At 31.2% G+C, this 11,977-nt stretch overlaps 3 protein-coding genes across 3 annotated transcripts; 2 read left to right on the top strand and 1 right to left on the bottom strand.

Moving 5' to 3' along the window:
* On the top strand, positions 1-3,424 carry LOC100168836. The gene is made up of 2 exons (XM_001949058.5): positions 1-249; positions 2,555-3,424. The coding sequence occupies exons 1-2, from the start codon at positions 238-240 to the stop codon at positions 3,149-3,151; spliced, it is 609 nt and encodes a 202-aa protein (XP_001949093.2). The 5' UTR covers positions 1-237; the 3' UTR covers positions 3,152-3,424.
* Positions 3,175-5,221, bottom strand: LOC100166768 (uncharacterized). Its single transcript, NM_001162250.2, has 2 exons — positions 5,120-5,221; positions 3,175-3,946 (listed from the first exon to the last, which is right to left on the bottom strand). The coding sequence occupies exons 1-2, from the start codon at positions 5,138-5,140 to the stop codon at positions 3,605-3,607; spliced, it is 363 nt and encodes a 120-aa protein (NP_001155722.1). The 5' UTR covers positions 5,141-5,221; the 3' UTR covers positions 3,175-3,604.
* A 4,336-nt stretch (positions 5,222-9,557) lies between these two features.
* On the top strand, positions 9,558-10,573 carry LOC100162036 (CG32214-like). The gene is made up of 2 exons (NM_001162663.2): positions 9,558-9,645; positions 10,033-10,573. Exons 1-2 carry the CDS (start codon positions 9,631-9,633, stop codon positions 10,318-10,320), a joined length of 303 nt encoding a protein of 100 aa, NP_001156135.1. The 5' UTR covers positions 9,558-9,630; the 3' UTR covers positions 10,321-10,573.
* Positions 10,574-11,977: the final 1,404 nt, after the last annotated feature.

Genomic DNA, 11,977 nt, shown 5'->3' with positions numbered 1-11,977 from the left:
TCTTCTGAGGTAATTACCGGCGCTCGAATCAGAGAAACTGCTGGAAGATCATTGGATGCTCAATATCACGTATAAATATACGCCGATATTTTTCCGCTACCCCACTCTTTGTGAATATTTTCAGTATAAATTGGGCATTGTGAAAATCGGCCACAACACTACACTCAGAAGAGTTCTTCCTGCAAGCACGACTATAGCTGTGTTGCGTAATTCATACAAACTTCTATACATTCATCAATGCATCCAAACGTAAGTACAACAGATTTTAATAACTAACACAATAATATCGATCATTCGTTTTTACCTGATATTATCATCGTACTTGCATCGCTCGTGGAAAAGAAAATCAAAATTATTTGTACATAATATGTTATTATTAGATGTTTATAATAGTGTACCTACCTATCTTAGGTAATAAACGATCAATCGATTAGGCTGTTAAGGTAACATACTCGGTGTTGTTTGTACTGTGGGTAGTCCATGTAATTAATAATTATTAATTAATGTTTAGATATTTAGCGATATTACCAAAAGTTAGGAATAATCAGTGTTGCAAAACAAATTCTTTGGACAATCACCGAAGTGTAACCGGTTACCGGTTGTTGTTGTCGTTGTTACTATTATATATACCTATATTTATAATAAATTACACCTTCGCAAAATTACACCCACGACTGGAGAAATCTTTCTCGACGTACCTACATTTCTCTTGTAATCGCATATTGATAAAATATTTAATTCGTTGGTATCTATAGGTACTCGTATTTGCAATGCGACATAATATTTAAATTGAAAATCTACTACGTAAGTACCACAACCGTATTTAAATTTTAAATGCAATTCAATTGAATAAAAATAAGATTCATAATATTAAACCCAAAACCCAGTTTATGGTGAAGTTTTAAAGTCCTACTCAAAAATTTGTCACTCAAATTGTTCTACTCCTAAAGGTACAGCCGCGTACTGCGTGTATTCATCTCACAATTTACACTTGTTATTTAACTGTACGTTTACGCCAAATACGTATCTTATAAGAGTAATACATTGTTTCACGTACAATTTATTAATTTCTTGTAAAATTACCGAGTTTAATAATAATTTTATAATTTTATTTTAAACATTTTGCTGAATACATCTGATTTCATAAACTTAAATTAATTTGATTATATTCAGATGATCAAAATATAATAATGAATAAATAACAAAATGGGAAATTTGAAATTTGAAATGTATATTATATTTATCATTTTTATTATATAAATACTATTCATCACAAATTCACAACGTGTAGCATCATAAGTTGATTTTATACAATCTTTATTGATTACAATAAATTACATATAGACTTGATTTACCGCCGTCGGCTTGTTTATTAGTTTTTAAAATAAAAATGTATTATACAGCATATTATGTAAATAAAAATTGTTTTGTATTCGTAAAATTTCTTTTTATCCAATTACTCATTTCAATTGAGTATTGTTTATTTAAATGTAAGTAATGTTTCAAATTCACATAATGTATGTTTTTTTCGGTTCACTGAATAGTTAATAATTTGAACATTTTGAACACCTTTAAGGAGATATTAAATGTGCGTAGTTACCCCCTTTGGTTTATTAACCTATAGTTAAAATGTATAGTTTGTTCATTCATTTAGTAATTTTATTTATCAGTATTTGTTGGTTATAATATTTCAAATTTTTATTTTAATGATATGTATGTAATATCCATAGATTATATAACATTTTAATATATATTATATTATGTACAACAGTACAGGTGTTTTCCTTAACAATTAACATACTGCAGGCATTACTTTATTGGTAGTTTATTTGAAACTTACATTCAACTCCACTAATTATTAAGTAAAAAGTGTTGTCGATGTTTAATGATAAATTACATTTTTTTTTATATTTGATTATTTTTAAGATCAATGATATTTTACGTTCGTAAATACGGGAACGGTAACTTTAAACTTTCTGAAAACCGATGGAAGGATAATTAAAAACGATAAACAATTAATCCTACAACAACTGCTATAGGTTATAACTTATAACAGTATTAAACTTAATTTATTAAATATAAAAAAATATACAAACGGAAATAATATTACTGCCTACTGGTACATCCTTTGTATTTATAGAGCTTAATATAATATCGGAACACATAAAGTTTAAATAATAAAGTTAATAAATAATTCAAGTATGTGAATAATAAACCAAAGTTTTCTGCAAACCAAAAATTGTGTACTGGTGTTCCGAATAGGTGTGATATGTATTATAATAAGCAGTATAGATTAGGTTTTTCGTAAGGGTTTTCTAATAAAGTTAAGAAGACATCGTACCGTCGTGTGTTGTCTTTGTCACACAGTTTATATTACTGTTGTCTATAAATTTGATTTTAAGTCGTACATCTGCTCTAATAGGTATAACTGGTATAAGTATAAAATATAAGCTCAACATTCAAACAATCGTATCAGTTAATAAATATTATCACACTGTCGTATTACTTCAAATTTTGATTGTTCGTTGAACCATTCCTTTACCTATAATTACAGATGACCGGTACAACAGTAGTTACGGTGATGTTGGCCGCCATCATCGTCATAGCCGAAATCGCGAGAGCGGAAGCTGAAGCGGCCGCGGCGCCGCAACTGTTACAGTCGCAACATGTGCAGGCGGCTCAGTTCGGACCGGAAGCCAGGGCCGGATACGCGGCCGGTTACGGTTACGGTGGCGTCCAGGTGCCAGTGGCCGTCCAATCCGCGGCCGCAGTCGGCAAGTCAGTGCACCTTCACCAGCAGTACCAGCAACAGCACCAGCAGCAACAGTACTACGCAGACGCACCACCGGCGGTTGTCGGTTACGTGCCGTCGGCCGTCTACAAGCCGGACCTGTCGGCGTACGCTTATGGCGCATCACCGCTCGTGGAACAACTGCGCCGGTTCGACCCGGTCGTCCGGCCGGTGCAGACAGTAGTGCCGAAGGTGACGGCTGTCGAGCCGTCGGTGACCGTGCAGAAGACGTACGTGGATGTGCCTATCCTGCACCACCATGCAGACCACCGCTTGACGTACGCCGCCGCAGGGCCGGCCGTGGTGGTGCAGGCCGACTACGCGTCGCCGTACTACAACTATCAGGTGGTCGACCGATGAGCGGCCCGAAAACAAAAACAACATTTTTTTAATAATATTTTCTCGTGAACGTTTATTATCATAACGATATACTGTACATTTTATTTTTTATAATAATATATTATATTTTGTGGTATAAAAACGGTTTACGCTACAAGTGTGGCGTAAGTATAATATTTTAATATACATTATATAGTTTATTATATTTTGTGTGTACACGTGCGATACACATTATGGTTGTACCGCGGTGACATTTGCGTTTCTTATGTGCTTAATAAATTATATAATATTATATATCGACCGTGTATCTATTACAATATTGTTATGACTTGTTGTAAGTAATGCGGTCTAAATATTATAAGAATGAAAAGAATGAGTGGCGAATGCAGTTGGGGATCTTGTCGTTGCGGTCGCCTCTCGTCCGTTATCGCGTGTCAACTGATTTGCGGTCGTTGTCGTCGCTCAGAGCGGCCTTTACAGGTAAGCCGGAGCGGCGTACGGGTAGTAACCGTAAGCGGAAGCTGCGTATGGTGCTGCTGCGTACGGGGTGGCTGCGAAAGGTGCCGCGGCGACGTAAGGGGCAGCCGCGTAAGGTGCGGCGACGTAGGGTGCCGCGGCGTATGGAGCGGCGGCCACGTACGGAGCGGCCGGCAAGACCGGAGTAGCCACGCTGTGGGCTACGCTGTGTGACGTGAACGAGCTAGCGTAGGGCGCGGCCACGGCCACGGGAGCGATTGCGGCGGCGGGCACGAGTCCAGATGGTTTGGCAGAAGCGGTCATCATGGTGGACGCGAACATTGCAACGGCGGCTAATGTCTGCACAAAACACAAAATTCAAAAATCGTAAGTGTTTTTCAGTTTTGTTCGCGTTATAAGAGATCGTGTAAGTATAATAATGCTGTTGGAAAATTCAATAATATTATTATTATATCGTCCGATTCACCGAGATTTGTTTAAGGAGTTCGGTATAGGCAATTTTTATGCGGATCATAATATGAGAAAAACTCTGAAATCGTAGTACAATAATATTATTAAGACAGTAGACAGTAGTCAGTAACTTTCGTCGTTAAAATACCATCTGTGTGTGACGTGTGTGGTTGTAGAGTCCTACATAATATCAGATGATGATCGAGTTGATCGTTACGATTTTGTAATGAATAAAATTCAAAAAATTATTTATACTCGAGTTTGTCACACAAGGAGCAACAGATCGGCCACACAAATACATGACACTTTCAAATGATAGTAAATTTAAATTTTTTTACTAAGTACCAGAGTTTAATTAAAAATGTTAAGAGGACTAAAAGTACCAGGTGAGTTCTATTAGAATAGTACATTTATTTCTTGAAACTAACGTATAAAAAAGTACTAGCATTTACTATTTAGTATGCTTGAAAAAAAAATGCTTTTCGATTTAAATAATTTTCAATTACAAACATTGGCTAAAGCAAAAAGTACAATTTGGTTTAATCATATTGTTATAAATAATAATAAAGTTATTCATTTTCCAAAAATTAAAAATCAAGAAAGTTTACGTTATGGTCATGCTGATCCCGACAAGCGTTTTTTTTATCGAATGACATAATTTAATTCTTGTGAAATTAAAACGATTGTTTCTATAAATTACTTATTTAATTGTTAGATACAAATTAATGCGTTTGAAAAACACCTCACATTGTAAATGCATTTTTTTCTTCGATAATAAAAAGTGATTTGAATTCAATAATCAATTATATAAATCAATAAGCTTCCTATACAATAGTTTGTATTACTTTCTTAGTAAAAATAAGTGTGATACGTATAATAAGTCATCTAATCAACCTATATATTTTGATTTAAAATTAAATTCATACACGCACGCACAAACATGTTTTAAAAAATAATTACTTCGCAAAACAAGTTTGGTCATCAAATAAATATTGTTTTAATATTTTAACGTCAGGATTATAAATAAGTAATTGCAGCTGTTAAATACGTAGGTATACTTACGATTTTCATGATGGCGTTCATTTTTGGTATTTGTTTGGGTTGGTTGTTTGACGAGTTGAAGGAAGTCGATATTGCTTTTCAAGCTGTTGATGAGCGAATGATATTTGGACTGAGACGGACTTGTGCTTATATACGGACTGATTACATTACACTCGAGTGTCCCACCAGTTAAGTTTTGTAGGTGACCATATCATTAAATCGTTCAATCACATAAATTGAATTTATGTATTGTAAAATGAAGTAATTTGGCATTGACGCAAACAGAGATACAACGAGACGTATAAACCTAATATTATATAATTCGGACTACGCCACGATACGTATGGATATTGAATATTAATCTGGAATTGGGTTACTGATCAAATATTCTATAAGCGCATTTGTTGTAAGGTCGTACGGTGACCATATATTTAGATTCTACAAGCGAACGTTGGTCAAAATAAATTACTTCATATTATTATTGTATATTATCTACTATCTACAGTGGCATTTTTGAACTAACATAACATCATAGTAAATAATTGTGTCATCTCGATTTGGTAATAAGTTTGATGATAAGGTGCTGCGGGACAGGATTTCGTGTACAGGATTTTTATTTTTAATTAAATTGATTACTTACTAATTATTACACTCAGTCGTTTCCACTTAGTCATTACAATTGACACGATGAACGAGATAAAATATTCCCTACCCTAATAGATAAATTGATTTAGTTTTTAACCTGTCTAACAAAATAACTAAAATTATTATCCTTAGTTTGAGATTTGAATATCTTAATTTATCCAAATTTGAACTTAAAATATCTATAAAAGAAAGTGTGTTTATATACTTTTTAGATTTTTTTATTACAGTATCAACTACAGACTACCTACTAGTCTTGTTCTTACCTTATTTAAAATATCCAATCCTTAGCCATATAAAATAATTAAAGTAAAAGCTATTCATAATGCTTGCGAAACTGTTTGGCCAAATATTTGAAATTGATGGTTGTAGTTTAATTTATTTCTTGGTAATAATAATAATTATAGGTATCTAGTTAGGTACATTTTGACTTTTATTATTATTATCAATACCTATTTTACTTTGTTTAACATTTATTATATTTTGTACATTTAAACATTATTTTAATACATTATTATTTATTTATTTAATTTTTTTTATTAATATATTATTTCGTCTGTTGATTTTGGACGGAATTTACATGTAATTACCTAATATTGACCTGGATAATATGTCGATGCATGCATTCTTGCGTCTCAGATTTCATTTAATAGATAAATTGCTTCCGGATTGAAAAGGTCAAAACCTTGCCATAGCTTACTTGCGTCCCAGTAAACACTTTTTTATAACTTATATCAAGGGCGTCCACTGCATGCAAGCGCAAGTAGGGGCATTTTTCCCTTTCTCGGCTTTTTTATGGGTCAATTATCATAACTATTATTATTTTTTTAGGGCAAAATTCTGTCCCTAATAATAATTCTGCCCTAAAGTTTTGACTTTATGCTTTAAAAATTCTAAACAATGTACAAAAAAAAATGCACTACATTTTTTATTTTTAATAATTTCGATATAAATTTGGTAAAAATGATAATATACATTTTAAAGGACTGTAAAAGAATTTAACAGACAGAACTGATCGTTTTTGACTTCATTAATCTGGAAAACCAATTATTTCCATAAATTATTATTTTGTTTATAGTTTTAAATCATATATTTATTTACCTGTACATATAGAAAGTTATAGTTTGTTAAATTTAAAAAAAAAGCATGTTGACATCTTAAAATAAAATTTAAAATGCCCCAAAAATCCTAAAATGCTCTAAAAATTAAAAAATGCAAAATAAAAACGTATTATTCTGATTAAAATGCTTGTTACACAAGAAGCATCGCGTAACTAGATTCGGAAAACAATTCCAGGCCTGATCGATACATAATATAAAATATCAGAAAATAAATATATTTTTATTTCTGAGTAATTTTTATTATGCTTGGTTATTAACGTCAGAACTAAGAACGTTGCTTTTATAAATTTATGGCATGTCATGGTGAAGCCAAGTGCAGTTTAACCCAAGTTTTTACTTTTTTGATTAAAAAATTAGATGTTTATGGATTGCATACAATATAGTTTCAAGTTTGTGGTATTAATGGCCGAATAAAGCTAGAAAAATGTATATGGTGTTAATAATTGTATAGATATTTTTAAGACATATTTTAAGACTTATTATACTCGTTTTGTGTAACATATGAGTGTCTATTCGATATAATAAATATTTGCAAAAGAATGATCGATCATATTGTACCTATAACCTATTTAGTATTTATAATTATTCCGGAAAGCCTTAGTTTGACTATAACATACATTTTACATTAAATTATATTACAATAAAATTGAGATTTGAGAGATAATCAATTACTGCGTTTGCTTGTGTATGTTATCTTTAATGTTTTGTTTTTAAGACTATGACCTCTATTTTTTTAAAACTATAATAGAACATATTTGATTGAAAACTTTGACGTATAAATATTGAATATGGAAATAATATTCTATCTCGAAACATAAATATGGGTTGCCATATTATATAATATTATATATATTAACTTAAAAATCAATTACAATAAACAGAAAAAACCTTACATTTGGTAGTAATAATAACAATTGACACACTTCTAAGTGTGAATTTTACGTTTATGATATTCATCAAAAAATTGTCCTTACACATTTTTATTGTTAAGAAGTGTAAATATATATTTTTATTGCTGTCTTTTAAACTTTTCAATTCAAATGTATTTATAAGTAAATGTTAATTTAATCGAAAACGTCAGTTTTCAGTTATCGTATTTTATTTTATTAAATTATTAAAAGTAGTACTAAAATATAATTTTATCTTATTTAAAATAAATTCTTTTTATTATGATTTGAATATGATATAATAATGTTATAACTGTTATAGAAAAATCTAATCAAATAAAATGTTCTAGGAAATTAAGTATTGTAAAGAAAATTATTATTATCAAGAAATTAAAAAGGTAATATTAGGTTTATTAACACCACTCAGGTTTCAATCAATTATAATATTGTGAAAAAAATTAAAAAAAAAATATTTTCTAAATAGGTATTACTTATTTTTCTTATTTTTGAATTCTTGTCTTATTTGGCAATATTAATTATTACCTAATATAAAATATGTTTTGTTATACATGGGATATGTTTGTTTTCGGAATTTGTCGATCGGAATAATAATAAACGTCTTTTGATGTACATAATTCAAAAATTAAAACTTAAACGTGTACCTAGTTCCGCAGTGAATAAAATGTTCATACTAAGTATGATATTGTTCTTAAAAATGGTTCTACATTAATATAAAAATATATGTCATGTTGGATCTAGTATTTATTATACTTTGACTTTTTTTATAAATTATAAAATATATTAATAGACTAATATTAATTACTAAAAATTTAAAATCACCATAGCCCCTATATATACTATCTAAGCACATTATCATAGATCTATAATAATTATACTTAGTACACTAATCGAACTAACCCAAAAAGTTCTCGTTCGAATTTTGATTTTCATACGTCAATTTTTTCCGAAAAATAAATCTAATAAGCAATTGGCAGTATAAAAAGAGGGGAGGGTGCTGTTTTGAAAAACAGTTGTTTGTATCTGCACAGGACAGTTCTTGTCTAAAGAATTTTAAATTATGGTCTTTAAGTTAAATTATTCCAAAAATTGGATTTTGAATAACTGAGTTATGGAAGAAAAAAAAGGGATGAGAATGCTTGGAGAACCTCCTTAAATAGTTATACGCGACACTTACAATAAACATTTTTGACGATACCTAAATACTATATTAGGTTTAATTGATAATTCGAGGAAAATAAAATAATTATTATATCATGTACTTCCATAATAATATAGTTTAATTATTGCTACCGATTTCTTGACAGTCGAATTGGCAATCGTACAACTACGGCTGCGGATTTCGCCATTTGACACGTTGTAATAATAAAAAAAAACATTAAACCTACTCCTAGCGAATCAAAAATGACATAACGCTGAAGGCAACTTTGTGATACAATTCAGGTGCAGGTCGTCTAGTGTATAAGGACGGGTAAAAGCGAATCTCGATAATTAAATTGGTCTTTGGCCAAAAAATAACAATTGGTCACTGGAGTAAGTACCCACCACCTACTATTGCTGTCGTCCGGCGTCGACGTGTTTTACATACCGATCGTCAAATCTATTCAGGTGACGGATTTAACATAGTTTAATATAATATAATAGCGAAATTACTATATTATAATATAATATAATATAATCGTATTGTGACATTGGGAATTCGCCGAGTGTATAATGTATATATTATTATAATATTATTGTTTGACGAGCTCGCGATCCGTATAAATAGCACAGCCAATGCACCTGTAGGGCATCAGTCTTCACCCGTCCAGTCAACCTATCGTATTATACTATTATCATCGACAGCGATAAACTCAAAATCAAAATGAGCATCAAAATGGTAATTATTATTATTTTTATTATTAATAATTGTTACAAATTTATAATGTTATAATATCTCTGCATAAGCGTTCGTAGACATTGTTGGTATGGTAATATCAGGTTAGATTAAACATGTTGATTCTAAAAACTGCACAATTTTAGTAGGTTAAAACCGCACACTTTTTTTGAAGTCGTTGTATCCAATAACCACACACTTTGTAATTACTTAAAAATGTATATATTTATAATATCGAAAAAAAGTTCATTATAATAACATGCTTGCAACTCTAAGGCCCTGCGACCCGCACAGCCGGCTGTACTTTGGTACACCCAACATAATATTATTAATAAAAATATAAAATAACAAAATTAATATTCTTAATATTCTACAATTATTTTTTTCCAGTCTTTGTTCGCCATCGTCGCCTGCTGCCTGGTCGCCATTTCCGTCGCCGCCCCGTCCGGCTTGGCTCCCGCGCCACTAGTGGCCGCCGCACCGGTCGTGGCCGCACCCGTCCAACCTGTGGTCACCGCATACAGTTCGCAGTACGTGGCCAGGAACTACAACGGCATCGCAGTCGCGCCCGCCGTCGTTCCGTCCGCGGCCGTCGTCGGATACCCAGCGCCCGCACCCATCTACGCACCCGCCGCATACGCCTACCCGAGTCCACTGGTCCAAGACTACTTGTTCTAAACTTCCAGCGACGGTCGACAGTTTAGCGCAAGGCAAACAGTCGTAACATTCTCATGCGCCGAAGTCCCTTCGTCACTATCTTCACTCGTTCTTCATCTCGCACTCATCTATACCTAAGCATATGTCATATTATCAAATAATATCTATTATAACAATAACGTTTGTGTGATTAATATACTGTCATGTTTGTTTTGACGACTGCTGTACGATTTTTAAAATATAAATAAACCAAAAAACGTTTACTCTCAACAAACTATAAGCTAACAAAATTATTATTACTGGTTTTTTCCTTTGTTTCGCGTGTCTTATTTAGTTTGATTACGTATTGGTACACTCTTATTCTGTTGCTGTGCTTTTATATTTCAACTATACTGTTGAATACTATACAATATACAGCAGACACCAACTCGATTCGTGCTTACCTTTATTACGCTGTTGATGCTGTAAATTGTAATTGAAATAAAATATAATCATAGGTACAAACACTACCCTTGTATATTAAATTCTTTCGAATTTCGATATATACCAACTCGCTGATGCGCAAATAATAATAATAAAAATAACGAAATATGGCTGGTTTAATACAGGATAATAAAACCGATTGTTTAAAAACCTACTAACTATTTTTAAGATCTTACAGCACGTTCAACGTTCTCATTTCTCATAGTCTTCCTGTTTGAGGGTAATATCATACGATTACAATAAATACATTAGAATAAATTCTCTTATTATGTAAACAATATTTTACAAAAACACAAACATCATATTATTTCGAGAATATGACTGTTAATTATTGACTCTATTATGATATCGATACGTGTAATATGTTTAATGTGTACAATAATGAAGAAGTTCTAAACGTTATTCTGAAGTAATTAAAAAAAAAAGGTGGGTAAGTAGATGTCGATCTGGTTTGTTAGTCTAGGTATTAGACATACCTATTATAGGTAGGTATACTTATCTATAGTATTAAAAAAAAATTGACCTATAATAATAGGTATTAATAATAAATTCCAAATTAATCATATCACAATATCCATCAGGTAACGCGTTATACATCAACAACAAACCGTGGTACTATCATAGATATATAATAGTATACTTTAGAAGTTTCAAGTACCCACAAATAATATTATGCAATCATTACAATCACAACAAAATAAATAAAATATTTATTCCAGGTTTTTTAATATGTAATTTCGTCCAAATTTGTACTTAAAATGACTATAAAAATAAACTGTGTAAATGTATTTTTTAGATTTTTTGGTAACAGAATTAATTACTTACGTGGAATCTTGTTTTAAATTTTCAATCCTTAGATATAAAAGTCGAACATTTTATAAATTTTTAACTACAAAATAATTATTCAATTTTAAATTTGATAAATTTTGTCAACATTTTAACTTCAAATGCTTATAAAAAAAATTGTGCCTATGTATTTTTAATATTTTTCAACTGATAATGTAACAATATATCAGGAGCTTTGTATTAAACTTTTACACTTTTTGGCCCAACAGATAAAACTTGATATTTATAGAAAAAAAAACTGAAACAATAGAAAACTGAAAATGTCCGTAAACAGCTCAAAAAGAGTCAAAATATTTTCAAAATTGTATGGTGTATAGGAAATGCTAATATAAACATTCAGTATAATTTT

This window comes from Acyrthosiphon pisum, chromosome A1 (assembly GCF_005508785.2).
Source record: "Acyrthosiphon pisum isolate AL4f chromosome A1, pea_aphid_22Mar2018_4r6ur, whole genome shotgun sequence".
Classification (NCBI taxonomy): Eukaryota; Metazoa; Arthropoda; class Insecta; order Hemiptera; family Aphididae; genus Acyrthosiphon; species Acyrthosiphon pisum.
Note: the sequence above shows the minus strand (reverse complement) of the source record. Positions and strands in the feature narration are given on the sequence as shown.

What these genes read in the sequence shown, in the direction of transcription:
- LOC100166768 (NM_001162250.2), bottom strand. Translation starts at nt 5,140, where the DNA reads ATGAACGCCATCATGAAAATC. An exon ending in TGAACGCCATCATGAAAATC is followed by an intron (nt 3,947 to 5,119) that starts GTAAGTATACCT and finishes TGTTTTGTGCAG; the next exon opens with ACATTAGCCGCCGTTGCAAT.